The following is a 25169-nucleotide window of genomic DNA, read 5'->3' as shown; positions in this document are numbered from 1 at the left end:
ATGCCATGGTTTGTTATTGATTGTTAATAACTTGTGTGTCTTTTGAATGTGCATCGTTTTGTACAAGACACAATAAATTTGTTATAGTTTTTAGCTTAAGCTTGTTACGTGTAACACTGGGTCAAAAGAATAGATTTCTATTGGGTAAAGTTAACCCAGTGTTGTATTGGTGTGACCCAAACTGGGTCAAATATCAACCCAGTGATTTTTAGCATGTGAAAATATCCAGTTTTACAGCTGGATTATCATGAGACCCCAAACATAACAGCTGTTTTTTGTAGATTACTTTTAAAACATGTCATTAGTTCAAAATCATGTAGATAGGCCAATAAGCAACAAAGTCCCACAGCATCAAGTTGATTAGTATGTTTTTGGGGGGCTGTTCAAGAGGGTCCAAGGTCTCCATGGACCCCCAAAAAGAACATTAGAGTTAAAATAGTCAGTAAGGCTTCTTTTGTCCTCCTGCTGTTTTATATTACACAGTATTTGCACTGTTTAGGCTGCAGTGACATGTGTTGCAGAGACATATTTGTGATACCATTGTTTGCCAGCTGGGCGCCATTGCTGCTAACTAACCTGAGACTCGATATTACCTGTTGAGGCTTGGAGAGGCTGACGTCATGCAAGTTAAACAACCAGGGGCCAAATCATGAACGGCAGCACAGCGGACCAATCACGTCACCGCTAGTGACAGGTGTCGATCTGCTATTGACCATTAGGAGCGAACAAGGGGCGGGACAAAAGAATTGACGTTACGTCGCAGCCTCTGTAATGGCAAGTGACAGAGGGTGAGGAAGACGAGGGGAAACTTTGTATAGCTAGCTGGTAGTTGCTGCTTGATTTTTTTTGTGTGCCTGAAAACCATATCAGTATCATATTCGTTCATCGTGTCAGTGACTCAGCGTTGCTGTCGTTTTAGTGCGATTTTTCACTGTCTTTCCTGTGTGAGGCTAAAGTCGTGAACGGTGGCCGGTCGGTCTCGAAGTAGCTGAATACCACCAGAAGTTTGTTCGACTTCGAGTAACGTAAATAGGCAGAAGAGGAGAAACTATGACCAACAGAGAAGACGAATATGACTATCTTTTTAAAGGTGAGTCGCTGTTTTACCTTGAGAGCTAGTTAGCTCAATTTCGACACCAGCGCTTCACCTGTGAGCGAGCGTCATTTGATGCCGAGTTGTCTCAAGTGTTGACCTAACAACACGGTACAGGACGACGTTTATCAGACCAGGAGACAAAGGCACCTGCTCTGAGCTGTGACTTTAGAGTGCTGTTAGTTGAGACATAAGTAACGACCTGCCGTTAAAGCTGTTCAGCCATATGATTGCAACATTAGCAAGCAGCTTAAATACGGACTCTTGTGTTTCACGTTAAGCAGCATCTGCTGTGGAGTCATTATCTTGCAGGCCGATGATGCAATCATGTTGGGATGCGGCGTCGGTCAACAAGGGGTCATAAGCTCTGGTATGACGACAAATCAAAACAGTTTTCATCCAGACCTGTTGAGAAAAGAAAAAGAAGAGTTTGGTCCATTAGTTTTACACCTGAGGAGTTCATGGTCAACTAGAAACTACCCGTGTTTGTAGTCTGAAAGTACATACAGGTGTTGGACAAAACCATTTTTTTGTGAACACTTGTTCAAATGATTACACCACTTGAACTTAACTACTTAAATTTAAAAAAAAAAAGTTATTATGCTCTAAACAACAGTTCAAAAAGTTTATAGCCTCATTTAAAGATCATCAAGTTTGTCTCGTGATCAGATATTTTAACAGTCAGCATAATATGCAGAAACATTATCTCACAATGTGTCATTTGGTACCAAATGTACTGTAATTGGGGGGGAGAGTGATTGTTCCCATATGGCTATCTTCTGGTACAACCTGTAGTTCATAGTTGTACCTTGACAAAAGCAAGGGGAAATTAAGTGCCCGTAGTCAGTTCAAATATAGAACCCTAAACAAGCATGTGTTGTCAAACTGGAAATACCTGCATGAAGTGTGTGTGTGTGGCCACAGAGAAGCTCTGTCCCGGCGCATAGAGAGGATGAGATTTGCTCACTCCCTCTCAGATAAAATGACATGATGACGTGATGGTCAAATAGCTAATTTATCTGAATCATGTGCAGTATTGCAAGGATACTGATAAGGTATTGGCTGCCATTCAGGCTCTTGCTTAAACCAGGAAATTATTGCTATGGATCTCCTTTGTTCCTTCAACCTCCTTTTGTCCCTCACAGTTAGATAGCATGAGTCAAGTTGCATGAGCTCTTAGTGAGTCACATAGACCTGTCCCTACCGATGGAGACATCAGCACAGGAAGTCATCCTGTTGTCCTACTGAATCCATACCTCTGTCTGTGTATTTGCTCATTGTCAGCCTCAAAACTTTTCAATTTTATTCTAGCTGCCTCAAATTCATGTCTTTCTTTCTGGACAGAAAGCACGTTTCACTACCTGATAGAGTAAATTAAAGCCATCGGCTTCTTACAGATATTATATGATATATATTTTTAGATTTTTAGTCATTCCAAAACATGAAAAACATTTTAACACCTCAGCTTTTTGATTGTCTTTGATGCATTTTGATGCAATAAAATCAGTTCTAATGAGAAAATAATTATCCTGCTGTACTAAAAGTTATCTCTTTTATATTAACCAGTTTTATACATTAGCCAACTTTAATTTCACATACATAGAAATGATGAGATTGGTCATATGACGGTGAGCTTTTATTCCATTTGAAGGAATTCAGGGGATTTAATTTAATCTCACTGACCAGACAGATACTGTAGACTTATTAGATTCATTCTTCATTCATAGGCTTGGCTACATCATTGGATGCAGGGTTTGTTTAATATAATAGAGAAGTGTCATGTCTTTTGAGCTGAAGAATGCAAACCCAACAATAGGTTAGTGAATGGGTGTGTAATGCAGCCATCATATTACCTGTCTGATGGCAACAGACCTGAAAATGGTTGCATAATGATTTTTGTCCTCCGCCCAAGATCTTTTGTGCAGGATAAAACGGCGAATGTTACCTCTTTGGCGTGGACATTGTTGGGATGGGTAGTCTCTAGAGAGCGCCTCTGTTTTGTGTGAATTAAAAAGTCTAAATAAGGCTTATAGGGAAATAAGACCTCTGTTTGTTTGCCTGAGCCGGCCCTTAACGTGGACGGGTTAGTACCTGTGTCTGTTACACCATACTTACACTGACAAACTTGAACACACACACACAGTTTCCCTGTAGAATGAGCAGCATTGCTTAAATGTGAGCGTGGTCGATTTGTTAACGCCGTTTCAACATTCCACAACAAGTTCCTATTTCCTAATAGCAGGGTGGTGTGCAGTTGGTGTGGTAGGTTCCTTTTGACAGGCTGACTCACCTGACAATTGTGGAAGTAGTTTTTTTTTTCTGACAACCAGTAATGCCTGCTTCTGTACATTTTAAGAGAAAACCCGGTAGAGGAGGAAACACAGATTTAAAGCCTTTGTTTCTGTCGCCATGATCCAACACTGAGCTTTAAAGAAATAGCTCACCGTAAAATGAAAATATCGTCATTTACAAGTCATAGTGAGACTTGGGTTAGTCAAAACACTTTGATTAATTACAGCCTTTAAAACAGGAGGATAACTTATTCATACAAATTGATTTTTGCATACATGCGATATAATCAGTGTCTCAGTTCTTTCCATGATTAAAAAAACTTTTCCTTAAGTGATTTACTGCCCTTCAGTCAAACACTGTCATGGCTGAAGTACGTGAGGTGGTGGGTGAAATCTGCAGCGGAGCGGATCACTGGCTTCATTTGGATTCATGCGCTCAGTCTGCATATATTTCCTGGAAAGAGCAGGTGGTTCTAATATTTTGTATACTCGGTGGTAGTCCCCTGAGTTTCTGCTTTACCTTGGCCGGGAGCCACAAGTGTACGTCATTATTTGGCGAGGCAGGCTGTCTTAATAGAAATGAAAATCAAATTTTAATGAAAGAATTCAACCCATGTTGTTCAGTGTAACTTATTTGTGAATTGATGGACTGTTTCATCAAAGGTCTACCATGTGTTTGCCCTCACAGCTGCAGCCATAAAGTATGCTGTGCCGCTCAAACACAGCCATCAAATTATACAGTAATTATGTATAGTCAATTCTCCATATGCATTTTAAATTCTCAAAAATTATATTGTGTTGTACCGATTTGTTTGCAAGTAGAATTCACCATACACTGTGAAAGTGCTATTGATAATTGTTCCTCTTTCTCTGTTCTTTCTTTTTTTTTTTTTTTTTTTTTTTTGCTACAGTGGTGCTGATCGGAGATTCAGGCGTAGGGAAGAGCAACCTGCTGTCCCGCTTCACCCGTAATGAGTTCAACCTGGAGAGCAAGAGCACCATCGGGGTGGAGTTTGCCACGCGCAGCATCCAGGTAGAAGGCAAGACCATCAAGGCTCAGATCTGGGACACAGCCGGACAGGAGCGATACCGAGCTATCACTTCTGCGTGAGTACAGCCCGTTATTTGAAGACCTTGTGGAAGCACAATTACACTGAAATGCAGACATTCCTCACAGATCCACATGCACTGTTTGAAACGAGCATGTTATTGATAGAGATTCACACAAAGCACAGGAACTTAAAAGAGCCTCTTTTTGCTTCCTCATGTATTTGCAGTAACAACAGTTCAGAAGTTTGGCTGCGTTGTGAGTGTGTGGGGTTGTAGGCGTTACCTTCCATCCAGTAGAAACTTGAAACAGCGTGCCGATCTTATTTGTGATGAATTCATTTTAGAAATCAACATATTGGACCACTTTATCATTCCTAAAATAACCAGAAGGAGATAATAGGAGGTGATTAAAGCCACAAAATGAGCCTTTTTGCTTTGGGGCAGGAAGTGTTTTGTTAATCACTGTTTCCTCCTCATTTCTCGGTCAAGTTCCCCTCCCAACATTTGTCACTATCTTGGATGTGTTGTCTACCTTGAAGCAGCAGCCAACCCCGAGGCGGTGGCATGTATCTGTATCAAACCCCCACAGGCGTTGAGGAAGCAGCAGCAGGCGGCGAGCGCAGCCAGTCTTACGTTGCAATAAACAACGTCAGTGAATGCTCACTTGTTTTACGAGCTTTGCCTGCAGTTGTTTTAGCTTAACTGTTTTAATTTCTTGCTCATGATCTCCGTTTTGTTCTACTGTTGTTGTTGTTAATCGGACACTCCTGCAATTGAAAGCTGGCTGAGCCCTCATGACGCACTCGCAAAGATTCCTGAAATCAACAGGCTATGACAAGAGAAAGTCCTCCGCTGCAATTCATATTCTGTTCCACCCCTTCTATGTTTTCCAGGTACTATCGTGGAGCAGTCGGAGCTCTCTTGGTTTATGACATCGCCAAGCACCTGACGTATGAAAATGCTGAACGCTGGCTGAAGGAGCTGCAGGACCATGCAGACAGCAACATAGTCATCATGTTAGTGGGCAACAAAAGCGATCTGCGCCACCTAAGGGCGGTACCCACAGATGAGGCTAAAGCCTTTGCAGGTATTGTCACTGTAATGGCATTGTGTGGGATGTGTAAGCACATACAGTATGTAGCCTGTATTGGCCTGTGAGATTCTAAAACTCTGCCTCATTAGCCGATCGTCAGGTTAAAGCTGCGATAATGAGCATAGATAGACTGACCCCTAGCTGCTTTAATTAGGTCGTTACGACGCCTAAAGTACTTTCCAACATATTATCATGTGTGTTGCTGACAGTGAATTTAATTAATGCATATGCTTGTGTCATAAGTTTACTTTCAGTTTACTTCATACTGTTTAGTTTGTACTCCTTTTAGCACCTCCTCCCACTGGAAGAAATGTTAGAAATGTTTGCACTGTGATACTGTAAGGCACTTTACGTAAATGCGCCCGTCAAACGACATATGTCCTTGGCTCGAATGTTGTTTGAGTACATGTAAGAAGCTCTCCAGAAAGAATGCCACTAGGTCAAAAGGGCTCGATTTGAATTAATTAAACTTCCACTTATCTCGGCCCTTTGAGAATTTCAGGGCTCTGTCTCAGAACAGATTTCTTATTTTTAAAGGCAGCCTCGTATTCCACGCAAGTATGACATTGTCAACCTTTTGACACTTATTATTTTAGATTGGTCGGGCCATGTGTTTACTCTTGACCTTGAGTTGGCTTTCGTCCGATTCAGTGTTGCACCTGCTTTGACTGGTAAATGACTCTTGATAGGATTGGCTAGAAGGGAGTAAAATACACGAGTCCTGTTGATCCATATTAACGTAAAGAAAGTCATTTTCGCTGGAAGATCAATAACAATTTCACAAGTCAGTGCTATTTATCTGTACCGATTTGTTTTTCTATCTATACCTTTTTCTACACACCATAATTTATGATACCTAATTTACATAAATGCCATGTGGTGGAGAAGTGTATGCAAAGTTTATGACAGTGCAACAAATGAAGGGTTTTCCCCAAAGAACACAACAGAAACAAAGCACCAGTCTTTAGTCCTTTATGCCACTGGGTGACAATTATACTTTCACCTATGATGGTAATAATTTATTTCTAAAGTTCATTTTTGTTCATAATCCCCTTTTATACTTGGAATTGCAATGTACAGATTAAAAAGAAAGAAGGGAAAATTACACAGATATAGCACTAGTGCAGAAACAAGTAACTGATTATCCAGTGAATCAACAGATTTATTCATTCATTGTTCATAATTTCATAATGTCAATGTTTATCATTCCAGTACAAGCACCAAACATTTGCTGGTCTTCACAAATATGAAGGGATACTTGCTTCTCTTTGTTCCATATCACACATTTTTATACTCTGGGTATTTTTTTGGTTGTTGGTCAGATTGAGTAAGCTTTTTGTTAAAATAGTATCTTTCACTCTGGTAACTGTTAATTTGTTGTGACTTTATTGAACTTGGGTTCAGTGCCATAGACAATGTACCCAAGTACAACAAAATCACAATGAAGATGTTCTTTATACTACAACTGTTACTGGAGTTTTGACCTTTTCAGACTTTTTTTCCTTCTCCATGCACCTCGGAAGTAGGTGAAGTTGTGCCAGTGATCTCTACTCTACTTTAAACATGTTTTTATTTTTTTTAATATATAGAGTAAAGAATTATTGACTATTTGAATAAAATTGAGTGCATCTATGTATGTAATATAGTAGTGTAATTGTTTTAAATGGGATGTGTATCTCTCAGTAGACCATAAGTTTTGCTTTTTAAAGGTTTTCATCAGATTGTGAACCATTATTTTCTTAACTTTGTCTATTAAGTCTTGTTCAGATCTCTTAAACATTTCCGGGGAGAACCCTGTAGTGAGTGTATATTTGCAATAAGAGTTAAACACTGAATCTTTGCATTGTTAATGACTTCCTCTAGCCGATGAGCAGTGCTGCAACAGTATTACAGTACACCAAAAGTCAGTGTAGTTGTGAAAGTTAAAAATAATGCAGGCCTATAATAAGTTGTGACATTATGTGCATGTGTGCTTTACAGAGAAACATGGCTTGTCTTTCCTGGAGACATCAGCGTTAGACTCATCAAATGTGGAGCTGGCTTTCCAAACTATTCTCACAGGTGAGCTTCACATTGTTTTCTGTGTATCAAATCTTAGAATAACAGTAAGTTTGATCCTGAAGGGCACTGATGTCTAAAGCCTCTAAGCTACTTAATGATGATGCCTTATATATAAATCGATTTGTCTGAAAGTGTTACATTTCCATCCAGACTTTAATGGTTTACGTAACACCGTCTGTCCTCTGCCACTAGATGGCAGCAAAATCCATCTAATCAGTCACCTCTAGGTGATGTGCAGGCTGTGGCAAGGAAACCACCTCAGTCTTTTTTTTAAGGTCAAAAACATGAGTAATTGGCTCACTGAAAGACCACTCAGCTAGTCAAACCTGTTGAGAGCTGCTATGAAGACGGTCCAATCACCAGCAAACCACAAAGCACTGGTCATTATGGTCACAAATCCACTTTGACCCACTGTACCAGACGCATCTGTTTGCTTAAGAAAGACATTTTGTTAGTGGTTCACAGATATGTTTTCTCAAGTAAATGTCTGTGAGCAGTTTCCCCAGGAGACATAAAGCCACACTAACAAGTGCATTTGATGTTGGAGATTTGGTAACATGAAGAAAAAAAGCAATTGTTGTGACTGACTCAACCCCTGGAGTGCTTAAAGGGAAAATTGAACAGTGAGTGGTGCCTCCACTTCAATTGCTCCAGGGGCTATCAGTCTGCAAGTATGTGCCACTTGCTGTTTATATTCATCTTCTGCTCCATGTTCAATTCCCTGACGCCTCCACTTGAACCGCTTGAGCCATTCTGCCCACACTACAGCTTTATCAGTAATTTCTAATTCATAAAAACTTCAAACCAGCAAGCCCCATTGAGCTAACGTTGCTAATTAGCTCATTAAGGGAGGAGAAGAGAGGAAGTTAGCAGTGCGTTAGCAGGCCAGTACGAACTAAACTTAAGACCCAGCGGGGCAGAGAGGATGTCGCATGTGACTTTATCAGCGGCAGACAGATCTTAGGTCAGAGAGTCATCCTGTTTGGTTATTGTCTGTATAGGCACAGCAGCTGATGATGATGTGTAGGGTCTGTAGTAATGACTCATGGTTTAACCACCTGACGTGTCGTGTCACAGTCAGAGCCAGGACTCTTGTTTAACTTCAGACCTTCTTGCTTAATAGGCAGTTTTTATTTCAGGACTGTTTTGTTCCACATCTGGCTGTAGTTTAGAGTTAAAGAGGCAGTAGGCAACAGAGAGGTGTTCGCATCAGTCCTGCTCTCTTGAGTTGAGCAACTAACCACTCCAACGGCATCTAAGCTAAAGTTTAGGTAACTGGAATTCAGAGATTCAAGATTGAAGTTGAGAAGAAGTAGAGTTTGAGGACAGGTAAACTGCAATTTAAAAAAAACAGCACTGAAGTTCACTTGTGTGTTTGAAGCTTTAGTTCATACTTTCTACTTATCAGCACGAGCAAGCAGGGTCACAGAAGCACGTCGCAGACCCATAATGTACAACATGCTATTAGTTATTGCATATCGCTTTGGGGAATGCCTAAAACGAGACTCGGTAGTGCCACATGACACAACGATGCCAGCTTAGGATGGAAAGAATCCTACACTGCTGCCAGGAGTCTGGATAGAACAGTTGTTGTTCAGTTTTGCCATGCCGTTTGTCCTTATCACAATATGTCCCACTGTTGGCGTGATTTATAGGCATCTACACATAACTCATTCCGTTTTCACCCTTCTCTCCATCACAGCTATCTACGACATCGTGTCACAGAGGCAGATGTCAGGACGAAGCGACTCAGACTTCTCACCAGCCTCCAATGTAGTGCCCATCACGGTCGAGCCCACCCAAAACTCAGCCAATAAGGGTCTCTGCTGCCAGACCAACTGAGACCTTACCACTGACCTCCTTCACCTCCAGACAAATTGGAGAAAAAGCCAGATAGACAAAGAGGGACAGACAGACGGACAGGGAAATGAAAAGACAGGTAGAGAGAACCATTTAACACAAGGACACTTGTACTGAGCTTTATTTGTACATCGTCTGGCGAAGAAGAATTAACAGTATGAAGAGAGGGATCAGTGAAGGAAGGGTAGTAAAAAAAAAAAAAAAAAAAAAAAGTTTAGATGAACAGACAGGGGTGGTGTGGTGAGAGTGGGAAGAAAACAGGTGAGATGCACTGTACCTGATGCACAAAGTTCTGCTTGGAGCTCGATGAGCTTTTAAAAATGAAAGAGTTACACGATCAGAACTGATTCACAATCTAATGAAAAATTGAACACATTATAAGACCCCTTTGGTTTCTCATCATGATCTGTCTTTGCAACCTGTCCTCCCTTCTGAAAGATCTATTTTAAAAGCCAGTAAAATGCTTCCCCTCAGTTTCCCACTACCAGGATATTGGGCAATAAAAATCCACATCCAAAAGACTGAAGTGCAACCTTTCCGTCACCGTTGTCACTCCAGTTTTCCCCAAAATGTCAAGTAGTTAGTAATACAATATTTATTGAACACTATATTAAGGTCTTGTTTGGTCAAAGGGTTTGCATTTTAACACTGGTCGGTAGAAATTTTCCACACTGATTGCTTCACAGCAAAGGGAGCTCTCTCTTGCTTTTTTTGATGCTTTTGCTTCGGCTCACAATCATCTCAGTGTAAAGAAACTTGTAAGGGCAACTACCCCTCGCTAATGGAGGAGCAAGGGCTTCAAGTCATTTTTCCTAAATGCACATGCTGGAATTTTGTTGAAGTTGGTTGGTTCAAATTGTGTTCCACCAGGCCATTCAGAGCAATAACATCCCTCCCTAACAGTGACATGTAATTTCTTTTTGATTGCTTTTGATCTTTGTTTGGAAGGCTTTCCTGCTCTGTGCACACTTTGTACTCTACGGATGAGTCATGCTCTTGCAAGCTTTGCACAGTGTTAACTCTAAATGAGATGGGATAGCTGCATCACTAGCGGATGGGTTAACTGCCAGCGGGACAGCCGTGCTGGCTCCGCCGATGACCGTTTCACCCCTGACCCCTTTCGGGTGTAATGGGAGAGATTAAGGAATTGGTTTTAAATGCATGGACAAACCCTATGCTTCTGCTGCATGCTAGCTCAGATGGATGGATAGATGGATAATGTTTCAGGGGACGAGGTAGTGAGGGCACTCAGCCCTGCCCTGCTCCTGTGGTCTCTGATGTACCCGAGATGGCTTGTTTTACTGTAAGTGAAATCCTCCACTGCCTTCTCACCTACTCTTTTCTGTCTCTCTCTACACTGTATGTAACTGGAACAGGACTCTGCCTTCTGGGATCTCCCTGAGGTCTGCCCTCACTCTCACTTGTCTGTATTTCCTGTGGGGAGGGGAGGGAGGGTGGGGGGGGGGGGGGTGGTTGTATTCAGGAGCCAGGATCGGGGTTGTTAGTATCTAATAGTTTAATAGATGAGGAAAAGGAGAAAGGATGGTAGTGTTAGGAGGGGCTTGATTAAATTCAAAGGTTATGCACACAGATGGTGTTTGTCCTGCTGATGTGTTTCCACATCAACACTGACTTCTGTTGACTTCAAAGGTCTTAAACTGGGTGGTATAGGTTAGGGCTTTTTAAACATTTATTCTAATATATGTATATTTGGACTGCATATGTATAAATAAATCTCATTTGTTATAGTTTGTCTCTTATGTCTTTTTAAAATGTTTTTAAACAATAAAAGGCTGCAAGGAGCTGGCTTCTTCATTAGTGAATCTGGTAGAGGGGCATAATTAATTGAATGAATCATGAGTTAAGGTACCATGATTGCTAATAACAGAATATTGACACGATTATATTCATTCAGTTTCATTTTCAATGTCCAGTGTAATTTAATAACACGATATTTGCACAGTGCCGAAAAGTGATACTGTTCCTCTGATCACTGGGATTAAAATATGAATAGTCATCATCATCATCACATTAAAAAAGGATTGATTTAGCCTCTAAAACTCCCCCTTCAAACAACAAAACACAATTAGTTTCAATTGGAGATCATTTCATTTTTGTTTTTATTAGAAACATTTACAATACATCTTGAATCTTGGAAAAATAACAAAGAACCAGAACTAACATGGCGCAGATACAATAATAATAATAAAAATGTCTCCAAAAAATGTAATTCACAAAAAAACATGTGCTATAAGAAATAAACCTGCAATATCACATGCCTTGTAGGGGCATGGCACACTGTAACAGAGTTCAAAGACTTCTTTTTTTTTTTTTTTTTTTTCCATCCATCAAAGTTGACGGTCAGCCACAGAGAGCCACATTGGCAACCCTCTTTCACTGTTCACAGAGAAACCAGAAACTAACGCCAGGTGATGCTGGCCCAAAAACTAATGCACTACGACCACTATTAGACCGGTATGAAACACCTCTACTGTGCTGGAAAAATTGGAAACGCTACCAAAGACAGACTGTCAGACTGTATTGGCCTCTTTGGAGAAGGTTGTGAGTTTCACCAGCGAGCGCCACTTAAGTCCCCATCCTTTACATGCAGCAGAAAATGTGCCATTGTAGTGTTTTTGTCAAGTTTTTTTGTTGTTTTTTTTTTATATCTGTATCAACTCTTACACAAACTAAGAACTTCAAGTTAATTCATATGAGGTGCAAACTCTTTCATCACTAACAGGTAACTGAGAATACAAAAAATCAGACTTTGATAATGGGGACTGCGATGGTCTCTTTGCCTGGCAACCAACTCATGTCAACTTTCTAGTTTCCAAAGAGACTCCAACTATGAAAATCTACAGAGGAGAAACAGCCCAAGCGTGCTGATGTTAAAAGGATAACACAGAACTTGCACTGTTTCTCCTGTCTAAGTGACCATACAACATACATGCAAACTAGTACGGTAATGAATCTGTTGTGTGTATATGTGTGCATCTAGTTACATAGATCTACTACACAGTGCGCTGTTGTCCTCTCCTAGATGCCTTCGCTCAATTTACAGACTTCACCTAATTAACACATTAGGGAAAGTCTGTCATAAAAGGCTTTCTTTAAGCTGATTATGCTCCGTCGCTATCGATCACAAACTGTCTGAGTAGTAGATGTAGAAAATGTATGAATGAAAGTGTGTACAAGTTATTTGCGGCCCCATTTGCAAGAGGGCCGCAGCTGCCTCATTCATTCCAAGCGTTGCAGTCGTAACATGTTTTATACGTTTGATAAGTAAAAGCGAGTTTAGATTACAGAGGAAATGAGTAATGTGTTTCAGTCAGTAACATGGGGTTAGTTGAAAGGGGGGGGGAAGGGTTACAGCAAGCAGCACTGCACAAAGAATGCTGATGCAGGAAAAATATATAATTGAGGCACAAAATTGATGCTCTGTGACTAAAATATCTCCAAATTCTAAAAAATATTATATTATTTTCTGTAATTATTCCATTGTGACTGCACTGATGTTGATGTAATGCATGTCTGAAGTTAAAATTTAAGCTACGGGGAACTCTTGTTCCATTTACTTCATCGACCGTGAAGTAGATGGAAAAGACGAGCATCCATAACTTTCATAAATAAAACTTCTAAACTTCTTTTCTCATTTTACTTATTAGTAGAAACTGACCTCCCTGTGTTTAGAAATATATTAACTTCTTGTAATTTTAATTAAAAAACAAAATGTCTTGAGGTTACTCATAAATATGTTGCTTCATTTTTTTTTAACTTTTCATAAATAACATCCAGATACTGACTTTTTTTTTTTCCTCTGCTTTCTATGAAATAATAACCCATGTTAGCAAAATAGATTTGAGAAACTGTAATATGTTTTTTTTTTATTCATTTTAAGTTAACTTTCTATAAATGTATGTGGAAGAACTCAAATATAGTCTACGTTGAAAAACTCGCAAATTCTTTCCCAAAAAACAAAAACTTAAAGCTCACTTGTAAATTGACAAAACAATAAGCGTAAGGAGTGCATTAAGTTGAGTGGTCTTTTTTTTTCTTTTTACATTCAATGCATTACTTGCTCAATGTGTGATTTAGACAGGTTGGTACAATTGCTTAAGTGCATCCATTGAAAATAAGGATTTCCTATCACTCCTTAAAAGGGATTCTACATAAATGCATAAAGACCTTTTCATATCAAGAGAAGAAAAACATCAACAGTTTCTACCATTACTATAATAGTAAGCTTAATACAATATTGTAAATAATACTAACAAGAAATTAATTAAACAAATGTCACTGTGAGTCACCCCACCCCTTTGTAGCTCCACTGAATTAAAAAAGTATTTCATACTGGGTGAGTTGGACAAATGAAACTTACACCTTAGCATATTCTTAAGAATCATAATTAAACTTTATGTATCAATTAGTTAAACTACACGGTAAATATATGATTTTAAACCGATGTTCACTTTAAGGTCTTAAAGCTTTTTATACACTTCAGGTATCAGGCTGATGAATTCTTAATGCGATCTTTTTTTTTTCGGATAAATCTTAACTACTGTACTATATTTTTACTAACATGCAGTTAAACTCAAGGATACAGTCAATGGCTCCCTAAACGATATTAACTAAAACCACAGTGTTGTTTTGTTCACTTATTACTGTCACCTTGTTTACAATCGAAGGTAATCCCTTACAGTTTACTCTGAGGATCTTAAAAAAAAATGAGGAATTCAGTCTGCGTTTTCACTAGCTTGTCGCTGTCAACACGGTTCTTTCCCGGTCTAGTTTTTTTTTTTTTTGAAGATTACTTGGGCAGTCCCTTTTTATCTCAACTTCTCCTGATCGGTCAGGTTTTTCAAAAAAAAAAGATTAAGACCAGACTTTTTTTTTTTCCCCTCCTCAACAATCTAACCAGGACAATAGAAAACTACTCAAAGGACTATGTTAGTGCCAGGATGTGCTTTAAGCTGGTCTCTTTGGGGAGAAGTAAGTCTGTTACCGGCGCCTCTGCAGTATTAAACTAATCTTACAACACTGAAACATGATATGCCTTCACAGATAAAGATTGAGTGGCCTCTAAGACTTTTGGGTAAACAGAGTAATTCTAGCTATGAGATTATTTCTTAATAATCCTGATTCAATAAACTCTAAACCATTTTTTAATGCTAAAATAAGTTAACTCAAGTGACAAGTTAGCTCATGTCCTCTCCTTGTATTTTTGTTCTTTGGCTACGTTTGACCTTTTTCTCTCAAAAAAAAAATAATACAGATGAAAAGTTGGTGGAACACAAGTAATCAAAGAGAGCCATGAAATCAGAAACTTCTTATCAATATGTAAACACAACTCATCTTAAAGATATGCTATAAGTAAGACACCTGTAAAGAATCAGAGCTCTTCACATGGACAACATGACTGCATTAAGAGAGTGACTGGTACAGTACATCATATCATGTTGTCTTACACTCTGTGTGTACATCACCAAAGCCTTCAAGACATCAGTCTATCATCAGTAAAGTCACCAGCTCCTGCTTTTTTTTTTTTTTTATGACAAACAGGAAAGACCTCGGTGCTTACGTTTTGGCTTTGTTTACACTCGAGCGTTCGCTTCTACAGCGAGATTTCCTCTAAAAATCACAGAAATTGCAGTTTCATCATTTCAGTGCTACTCAAGAGAAGGAATCCTCAAGTTTGTCTTGACCCACCCAGCCATCTGATTGATATTCAACATAAAAAAAAAAAAAAAAAAAAAGCAATCAAATGACTAAGACCCTGATGAACACAACAAGAACATTTACTTATCCTGAAACTGTTACTAATTAATTATCTCTGTTTCTACACTGGCGTGAATCCATAATGAATTGTGAGCAGATATGAGACAGAAATGGTATTATCCTAATAATCAAGGTCAATTTCTGAATAGAATATTATTTAAAGAACTGACTAAGCAGGCTCCTCTGTTTATTGTCCCAGTATAGTCCTATTATTGCTTTTTCATCCTAATATACATAGAAACTGATTTATTCATTAGGGGTTAGGTTATTACACATACAATTCATTGGAGTTTTTATTTGAGACTGGATTTATACAGTAGCGGCTTCATAAAGGATATTCATTATTACAGTTTATAGTAGTGTCTGGTTAATTTTTTTATCTATATATTTGGATGAAATACTAAGTTAATCAGTTTAAATAATATTTCTTAAATGTATGAATCTATCTAATATACTATTATAGTCAAAAGGATGATGGGACGCATATATAAAAGATTTACTCTCCCTAAAACTCAGAAACATTTTGAATTCCATATGCTAAAACATTGACAATGACACTTTGAGTCTGTAAAAATAATCAAAACCTCACTTTAAGCGGGCCTTTGTCTGGATGTCCGTAACTGATACACATACTGTATTTACATAGATGCTCAGAGTGCTTTCCCCATAAAGTACAATACTCATTAACTTATACAGCGTCTAAACAGGGAGAATCTCCAATAAGCCCTCTCTACATTAAACCAGTGCAAAACTCAAATCAAGTCATCAGCATTGACTAAATGGACGAGAGGTCTCCCAAATCACCACTAGTACTAGTATTAAGAATAACAAGAACCACCATAATACAAAAAAATGATAGGGAATCCTTATGTGCATGTCTTTTCAGATTCTATGAAATATATTTCACCATCAGTGGTCGGTTTGGTATTATTCAAATGCGCATGTTTTTGTAATAAGGTGCTTTACTCTACATTTTAAGTTAAGTGTTTGATGAGCCTAATTTCCTGAATCCCTCTACTCCCCACCCGAGCAATTTGATTCACATTCTTTACTCCAAAAATAAGTTCTTTAAAAAGTTGTTGTAAGGGGGCGGTACTATCAAAGGCCAAAGTTGCTACCTTGTATGCCAAGAGTAATGGCAGTTATGTTAATAAAAAATATTAAGGCAGTAAATTAAAACAACAAAAATACTAAGTTCAAAGAGCAGTGTTTAAAAACTGCCTTGAATTTCACGTTGAAAGCTTAGGCCAAACCACTGTGCAATTTCTCCATCCATAAAATGATAACTATTCTTCTACATCTGATAGAATTTAGGGTACTTTTTTTTGCGAGTACAGTGCTTTCCTCGCAGTCCACGTGTAATGTGAGTGGTCTGCTTTTGTACGTGTTATTTTTTTTTTGTGTGGTTTTTTTTTTTTTAAAAAGGAGGAGCTTTTGTGTCCTTGAAGACACAATTTGTAATCAGTCAATTGTTTTTCCGAGACAGAAGCTGAGTTTAATTGTTCTCCAATACAACACAAGAGAGGCCTGCTGAATCACTGGTGTTCCCTGTCATCTCTACTGGCCCACATGTGACAACGACTCAAAACTTGCGGCAAGCCTTGAATGATCAGTAAGATTGGTAGATTTTTTTATTTTTTTTTTTTTTTTAGAAGCATGCTTCTTTCTTTCTACAGCCAAAATGAATCCCCCCCTATCATTCAACAGCTTTAATCCCTACCCCATCCGCTCTCCTCTAGCCCTCTGAAATCCCCAGGCTGGGGCTAAGGCAGACGCAGAGGGTGTGTAATTTGATTCAGCATGAGTGCTGGTTAAATGGGGCGTTTCCTCTGCTTTCCTGTCAATTACAATTGTCTGATTTCATTCTGGAAGCTCAAAGCAAGGGGGTGGGGGGGGGGGCTGCCATTTGCTGAAGCCCGGGTGTCCATAGTGAAGGGGCAGCTGCAGGATGTCCCATACAGTAGTAGAGCTGACATGGGGGTGAGGGGGTGGGGGGGAGTCGGGAGGTAAAGAGGGGCGGGAGCTTTGTAGAAACTTCGATCTGCGCTGCCGCTGTCACACAAACAGAACCCCCGTCCAAATATCAGGGCGGTGCAGTTGGGGAGTGGAGGAGGAGGAGGAGGAGGGGGGTGGGGTGGGGTGGGGGGTGGGGGGTTAACGCTGCACCTCATGTGATAAGATCACACAATCTTTCTTTGTATGTAAACGTGCTCATTTTTTCATTATCTGGAAAGGGTATACGGCAAATTGTGTGGCATAACGTTGAAAATAGGTAACTAGTGCATCTCCTGATAACTGTAGATAATTTATTTAGCTCCTAAGCCTCCCCTCATTTCACAGGCGCTGCCAAATTCGGCTAGTGTCTTTCAAATTTTGCGTGTGTGTGTGTGTGTGTGTATGTGTATGTGTGTTTTGGGACAAAAGAGGCCCCCTCTCCCCAGTAGGGATAGCTCAGAGCAGCAGAAAAAGGAGAGGAAAGGGGGGGGAGGAAAGGGCAAGAGGGAGTGGAAGGAGGGGGTTCTGTTCGCCCAGCTGCATCCAGACCATCCAGCCCCCTCTGTGCTTGTAACAGTGGGGCGGGGCAGTAAGGGGCTCGCCGCAGGACCCTGTCTTTACCCCTCACACGGCTCCAGAGTCCCCCACACGGTCCGCACCTGGACCAACCCATTTGCCTAATTATCAATGAGTATATCCAGGCCGTGTCCGAGCACTCCGCAGCCCACGCCGCTACCGGGCCCAGACAATACGCCCCTCTCAGAGAGGCCTTCGAAAGCAAACGATCGAACTGTAAGCAGGGGGAGACATAAAAGCCACTCCCAAAGAAAAGAGAGAGAAAGAAAGGGGGCTAGGCGAGACCTCCAACTTGGGGTCACAGCCACAGTGTACCATGAAACACCTGCTCCTGTACAGCTTTGCTAATTACAGAGAAGACAGCAGGCCCCTCGGAGCTCAAAACAGAACGCTGTTAGTATTGGAGACGTGAGTTAGGATGACTGATTTTTGGGACTCTGTATTTTACAGTGTCAACTATTTTAATTGTTCGTCTGCTGCTGATTCAGGAAACGTTTTTTTTACAGTTTTACTCGGCTTCTGTCCACAACGCTAATTCTCCTCCTTATTTACAGTGCACACCTCAGAGAAATGCTTGTCGACCGAAGCTCTTGTTTTGTCCTATATCGTTCAGCGACTGTGGCCAAACAACCACACAAGACAATAAAGCGCGGTTAAGGTGGCTTTGAAACAAGTCCATCGGGGAGACAGATATCGAGAACTAGCCAACTGGATGCATTCCAAGGCTTTCGGCCTCACAAATTAAATCAGTGCTTTAAGCCAACCGAGGAACCACATGCTTTTCAAGTGCCACGAGGAGCAAGCATTACTGAATCTTTTCAACAAACTGCAGTGACCAAGGTGTAATCAATGGCTACTGGAAAGAAAATGTACTTTATACAACTTTAATCTAGCTCTGTGAATAACGGTACCAATACGATTTTAACCAATTACTATAAATAAATGATGTAATGTCCTTTTTAGCATTAATGTGGTTTATAAGAATATAAGGTATAAGAGTGAAACGAGTGGCTGTTTTTTGTGTTTTCTTGTATAGATTACAAGGGTTTGACTGGAACCAATCTATCCACATTTTCTCTTTGCTAAAAATTAATATCTGTTTTGGACCAATTATATCAAACTACAATCACAGTAAAACTGAAATGTCTTAATTCACCTTCAAAATCAGCTCCCAAATTTTCTAGGTATGATTGACAATCCTATTTTAGACCCAAGATGATTGTATGGTGCGGTGCAATGAAATTTTTTATTTGATCCTTCTAATAACATTGACTTTCTAGGTTAGTCAGGTGCAGATTGGGTACCTCAACAATCATCTTCTTCCTTCCATATAAACCCACTTCATGGTAAAATAAAAAATTTGAATAATAAAATGTTCACATTACCGTCTACCTCTGCCTACACTGTGATTCATGAATGAAAAACAGCAGCAGTCAAAAAACTGAAAATGCAAGGTACTATACTTCTCTTATAAACAAAACTTTTATAAAATATATATGCATATATATATAAAAGAAAAACTTAAAAATATTTCTTATACTTTTTAGTAAAGCAAGCAGTGCCTTCTAAAATATCTGCTTGATTGTTTTTAAATTTTCTGAAAAACAAAAAAGTACTTGTGTATTATAATAATAATCATAATAACAGTAAATAATTATTGAACAAACACTGACAAAACTAATGATAAAAACTGATGTGGTTCCTTAAGAGAATATTCGGATGGCCTGTGTGACCTGGGTGTGGCACACTGGGCACTCCGGGTGGTTGAGCTCACAGATTCGGATGGCACACTCCATGCAGAAGAGGTTATGGCCACAGGGCACCAAGGCAGCCGTAACTTTGCTCTCAAAGCAGGTCATGCAGTCCCGCACAGTGGCCGGTGGCGAGTCCGGCACTGGCAGACGGCCTGGGAACCCCTCACCGGCCGAGGTGGGCTCACTGTGGGCGCGGCGGGCCTGGGCATGAGGTGAGCCGGCTACGGGCACAATGCTGGTGACTGAAGAGTTGTTGGTGCTTCCACCTCCGCAGGGTTCAGGTAAGCCTGGGGAGAGTCTGGTCAGAGGGAGTGGGAGGCCTCCAAAGCTCTTGGAACGCTGCTGGGCGTAGAAGGCCACCTGTTTGGGGTAGTCAGGATCACCCCAGCTCTGGGTACCCTCAGATCCAAAATAAGAGCAAGGCTTCTCTCCGGAGCTGGAGAAGTTGCCCTTGTTGTAGATTCCCCCTCCCTCGTTTCCTCCTCCCCCTCCAACCATGGCATCTGAGAAGTTCTGGCGGTAGCTGCTGGTGAGGGGCTTGCGTTGGCCCCCCTGCAGCCCCCACACCTGCTGTAGCCGGCTCTCCAGACCACCGCTGCTGCCTGCTGGGCTGCTTCCACCATTCGGCCCCAGACAGTCATTCTCATTATTGTGGTCATGCAGGCCTCCTGTTCGGAAGGCGATGTGTGCTTCGATCTCCTCGCGGGCCCGCTCGGCGTTGCTCGGTGACCCTGTGATTTCAAAGACAGGGTCGCGGTCTCGACTGGGAGTGACAATGTAGGTACAGGTTTGCTGCTGGATGCGTTTGATGGTAGAGCCTTTAGGCCCCACTACCAGCCCCACAACACGGTATGGCACTCTCACCTGAATGGTGGTCTGACCTGGCAAAGGTGTTGGCGGGGAGCCGCTAAAGGACACTCCCAGCTTGTTGCGGGATGCCCGGAGCATGGAGAAGTGCTCAGCAGCAGAGATGATTTCACGGCGGGCCAGTGCAACATCCTCCTTCCGGCCAGTGATTAAGAACACTGGCTCCTCTCCTCTAACAGGGGTTTTGATGTAGGTGTTGGTCTTGGCCCGCAGGGCTTTGATCTTGCAACCTGCAGAAAGACACCAACATGCATTTTAAAATAAGTCAGTATGATACATAACATGTCAATTTTGCGGTTCACAGATTAAAAAAGTTAAAAAGGTTACAAGTGAGAGCACACTTTATCAACCTAAGCTGTTAGAAATCTACAACTCTCCTCTATTCAGTGTAAATTTAGATTTATTCACTGTTTATGATCATTTTAACTCGCAGGTTTTTGCTTGTAAAAGGATACACAGAAGTATTACTATGATTTATGATGTTCCAAGCACTTAAGCATTAGCGTACTTATTTATTAGCTCTAAATTAGATACACAACTGACTAAGAGACACATGGATCATGCAGAGGTATTGGCCAGAGCAGATATGAGTGCTGTGGAGGGCTGAAGATCTACAGTAGATGCTATACATTTGCAGTATGTTGGTGAGCAATCACTACGTGACCTCTCCTTGAACTTACGAGACAATACAGACATACCACATATGCTTCGTTTTTCAGCCATTTATTGCTCTACGTCTGCCCTGTTTTTGATCAGTGTGTAATAGTTTACTCTATTAAGTGCTTTTAAGGCAGAGTCTTAATGTGAGAGAGTGCAGGTTAATGTTATTTCATGACAAATTACCTGACATTGTAATGGGACAGAACAGGATATACACTAAATCAGTAATTATTTAGGAGGATTGCCAGGTGCATTTGAGGCCAAAGGGAACGTGGTAAGAAAAGGCAGCAATTCTGTTTATTTTACACCCATGAAGACCATTAATCAGGTCAGTTTTCATTCAGATATTCAGCCAGTGTCCTCATTATTACTTTCACTTTTGATATCGACTGGTCCAACATGCCTTTCTTGTCTTGGCCATGTCTTGAAGAGGCCAGTGCGTCTCTTTGGACAAGCTAGAATCATCAGGCGTTTATTCAGTGAACAAATCTGAGCTCATCTTACCAGTCTCCAGCTGCTTCAGATCACACAGCACACTATTGCATTACCTATCTAAAAATCAAAGCAGCAGGTATCATAGGGGTTTAAAGACACTTTAAGTTGAAGACGAATGTCTCCCTAATGCTACAAAATAGGCCCACTTAGTTCAGGAACACTTACTCCTCAGGAACCAGTGGCACGGACAGAGGGATAGTGATGCTCTGAAGGTTTAGTATTGCTCATGCTCTAAATCTGAAAATACCCTTTGTGGCCATTGCCTGGTATTAGGCTAATAAACCGATCCATGCCACAAAGGATCACAGAGCAATTGACAAATTCCTAGTCTCGAACTACGTTCAACCTTTTAATCAGTCCAAATTAATGTCTCAATTAAAGAATTATCTGTAAACAAAATAGGCAAAGATTAATTAATCGCAACCAGAAATTAAGGTCACTGGAGGCAAATTTATTTTCAACTGTTAAAACTGTGGTGTAAGAGGTGCCTGTGATTCAAAACAAAGCCACCCTTGATGTGAAGAGCACCAGAGGAAGGTGCAAGAGCATCCTCGGGAATCAACGCCTGTGACTCCTGACAGAAGAAAACAATCATATCTATCTCTTCTTCATCATCATAACAGGATGCTCTGTTTTTGCCGGATTCACCAGGCGGGCTGTGATGCACGGTCCTGAGAAGAAGGGGGTGTGTATGTAGTGCCAGCTAACGAAGGGCCTGAATCAAAAGCAGCTCATCTCAAATCCCCCCAAATCAGCACTTCTTCTCGGTCAAGGCAAAAGGGCCCTCTTGCTGCACTTGTGCTCACTGGATCCACCCTTTGGCTGTCTTCGGTTACCCCATTAAAATTCAAAACTTACACTTCAGAGTAAAAAACAGGAGCCGCAATGGGAGACAAGGGGCACTTAGCAGCAGAGACTAAATCCACATTACCGCAGCAGTGGAGCAAGGAGGGAAAGTAAAAGAAGACGTCTCAACTCCTCTGAAACCCCCTGTGACATTATTCGAGACCTGTTTGTTTTTGTTTAGTAAGATAAGTTAGGATTTGCTGTTGGTACCTCACCCACCCTGCACTCCTGCACTTCCCTCTCAGTCCATCCCCCCTATTTCTCCCTCTCCTGACTCAGACAACCATGTGGTATTGAGAGTGTGCAGTGAAGTGGGGCTCATGAGGAGCCCCTTGTGTTGAGCTCCAAGGCGTGACTCCCATTCAGCTTTTGGATGCTATACTGCCCATCCTTGTTTTTTTTTTTTTGTTTTTTTTTTTTTCCTGCCCCTCTCACCCATGGGTTCATCACAACAGTTAACAATGGGTGCAGCCACATAAACACCATCACCAAGCAGAAGAGAGAAGGACAACAACTTCGGTTGAAGCTCTTTTGCAGCTCCGTTGAACATAAATATGGAAATTGGACAAAGTGAAAAATCACCTCACAAGCAGCTTTGTTGCAAATAAGCACAAACAAACTGAATATTGTGTTTTTAAGAAAAGGATCCCCACCTCCTGGTGCAACTTCTCGCTGAGTCACCCTTTAAGACCATCCCGTGTGCAAAGCAGCAACACTGTCTTAATGCGCCCCTCCCCTTACACCCCCCACCCCCCACCCCACCCCCCCACTTTCACACCTTTGTTTGACAGCTGCTGTCATTCAACTTCAGGTCTTTGTTAAATTAAAAAAAAAAACTCCAACTGTAAGAAATAAGGACAGAATCTATAATGTGTCTGGAATTGAACTTTCCAACTCCCTCGTTTACAAAAAAAAAAAAAAAAACAACAAGGGGACCACGCTCCCTCGCTCTATTGTCCAATTGTGTCACTGGGGCAGTGCGCAACATAAACAACGAGCTGAATAAATTTGGGAAGAAGCTAAACATCTACCACCATTAAGCCCAAATGTCTAAATCTGCTTATTTTTCTTAGTGAGGAATTCAAAGTGAAAGACATTCCTCTCTCCACCAGCTGCACGTTGCCTTTTTGAACAGTCTGGCGCGTCTCAGACGACAAAGGAAGCAAGTGCTCTCCCTGCTCCAGTGTGTGTCTGTGCGCTGACATTGATGGCGTGGATGTAGAATAATTCGCCCAGGAGGGAACGGGGCTCTCTCTCTCTCTCTCTCTCTCTCTCTCTCCCTCTCTCTCTCTCTCTCTCTCTCTCTCTCTCATGCCTCTGTGCAAATTCACTCAAAAGCAAAATAAACACAAAGCGGCGAACGAGTTGTTTCAATGTATCGGTGTAACGATGAGTGCACGAGAACTTGCAACATTGTAGCAGAAAAAGTGGGAGGCTGATGTCTCGGGGGAGTACAAAAAAAACACGCGAGCACACACACACCACTCCCTTTTCTTTGTCAAATAACACCAGGTAACAGTTAGAGAACAAAAAACAAAGCACACAGGAAACCACGGCGGGGATAATGCAGCACTGTTAGTGGGATAAAAGCATAAGTTTGGAGGGAAATAATTTGCAAGCCAGCGGTTTACCTTGTCTCCCCACTATTTCGGCCACATGTTCAGAGCTGGGCACTGGGACGCATTCTGTTATGTTGCAGCCTCGTCCTTTGGTCTCACTTGAGGAGCTCTCATACAGGGCGCACAACTTGCTTTTCCCTTGCAGAATCGCCGTGTCCCCGCCACCTCCGATGCTATTCGTGTGGTTGTGGTGGTTGTTGTTATTGTTACTCCGGTCCTGTACTCCTGTTGTTGGGGCTCCGCCGCCGTCCTCGCCTTCCCCGAGCCCCAGCAGAGATAACTGGCCCAGCGCGACCCTGAGGGCACGGGAGTCGTCTTCCTCCTCATCGGGCGGCACAAGGAGACCTTCGCTTCCGAAGCCGGAGCCGGCCAGATCCCCGCCGTAGCCCCCATTTTTCTCCATGATCCCTGCTAGAACCAGCAGGCTAGGCATGGCTAACAAAAGAGTGTGTGAGACAAAGACAGGGAAAGAGACTGGAGAAACAGCACCCGTGCCGCCTCCTCCTCGCCCCCTCCTCCTTCCAATTCCCCCCTTTGCGCTAGTCCCTCCCATAGACCGGCCCCCTCTCTCTCTATCCGCCAGACTTTCAGTACAGTAGTCTCTCCCCGAGCTCTGGGCAAACGGGACACAAGGCCGTCTGCACGATAGATGGGGCTGGGCGATGTGTTGCTCCACCCAGTCTGGTTTACACAGCTCCCCTCCTCGCCGAGACAAAACGAGCCGCCCTCCCGTTGTACCATTCCGTCTCAGGTTCCCAAGCCTGTGGCATCTCACATCGAGCTACCTCCCGTCACCTATAGAAAAGAAGAAAAAATGCCTCACCGTTCACCTCCTGCACCGCGCTCGTATCCGTTAACGCAGTCTCGCTCGCAGCTCTAGAGCTGCAGCGTAGCCTGAAAACCGCATTTCGGCGACTTATGTAAGAATGGCCATCCAGGATGTAAACAGTTGTGTATCAAAAGGTGCAAGTGCAGTGCGCACATGGTCATCTAGTGGTGCTGCTGAAAAGATGATGTCAACTTTATCTTTAGTAGAAAAACCGAGCAGCTCCCGTGTATTTTGGGAGCAATGTGGACTATCTGACATGAATTTTGAGAGTAAAGGAGTTTGTGACATTTTTGGGGGGGTCC

At 41.6% G+C, this 25169-nt stretch overlaps 2 protein-coding genes across 2 annotated transcripts; one reads left to right on the top strand and one right to left on the bottom strand.

Annotated features, from left to right (window-relative positions):
• The first annotated feature begins 725 nt into the window (after positions 1-725).
• rab11al (RAB11a, member RAS oncogene family, like) lies at positions 726-11196 on the top strand. The gene is made up of 5 exons (XM_044358263.1): positions 726-1090; positions 4296-4491; positions 5328-5521; positions 7508-7588; positions 9291-11196. The coding sequence occupies exons 1-5, from the start codon at positions 1051-1053 to the stop codon at positions 9428-9430; spliced, it is 651 nt and encodes a 216-aa protein (XP_044214198.1). The 5' UTR covers positions 726-1050; the 3' UTR covers positions 9431-11196.
• On the bottom strand, positions 9576-24528 carry mex3a (mex-3 RNA binding family member A). The gene is made up of 2 exons (XM_044358262.1): positions 24051-24528; positions 9576-20648 (listed from the first exon to the last, which is right to left on the bottom strand). The coding sequence occupies exons 1-2, from the start codon at positions 24469-24471 to the stop codon at positions 19501-19503; spliced, it is 1569 nt and encodes a 522-aa protein (XP_044214197.1). The 5' UTR covers positions 24472-24528; the 3' UTR covers positions 9576-19500.
• Positions 24529-25169: the final 641 nt, after the last annotated feature.

This window comes from Thunnus albacares, chromosome 8 (genome assembly GCF_914725855.1).
Source record: "Thunnus albacares chromosome 8, fThuAlb1.1, whole genome shotgun sequence".
In the NCBI taxonomy this organism is placed as follows: domain Eukaryota; kingdom Metazoa; phylum Chordata; class Actinopteri; order Scombriformes; family Scombridae; genus Thunnus; species Thunnus albacares.
The sequence above is the reverse complement of the archived record's forward strand: the minus strand, read 5'-3'. Positions and strand labels throughout refer to the sequence as shown.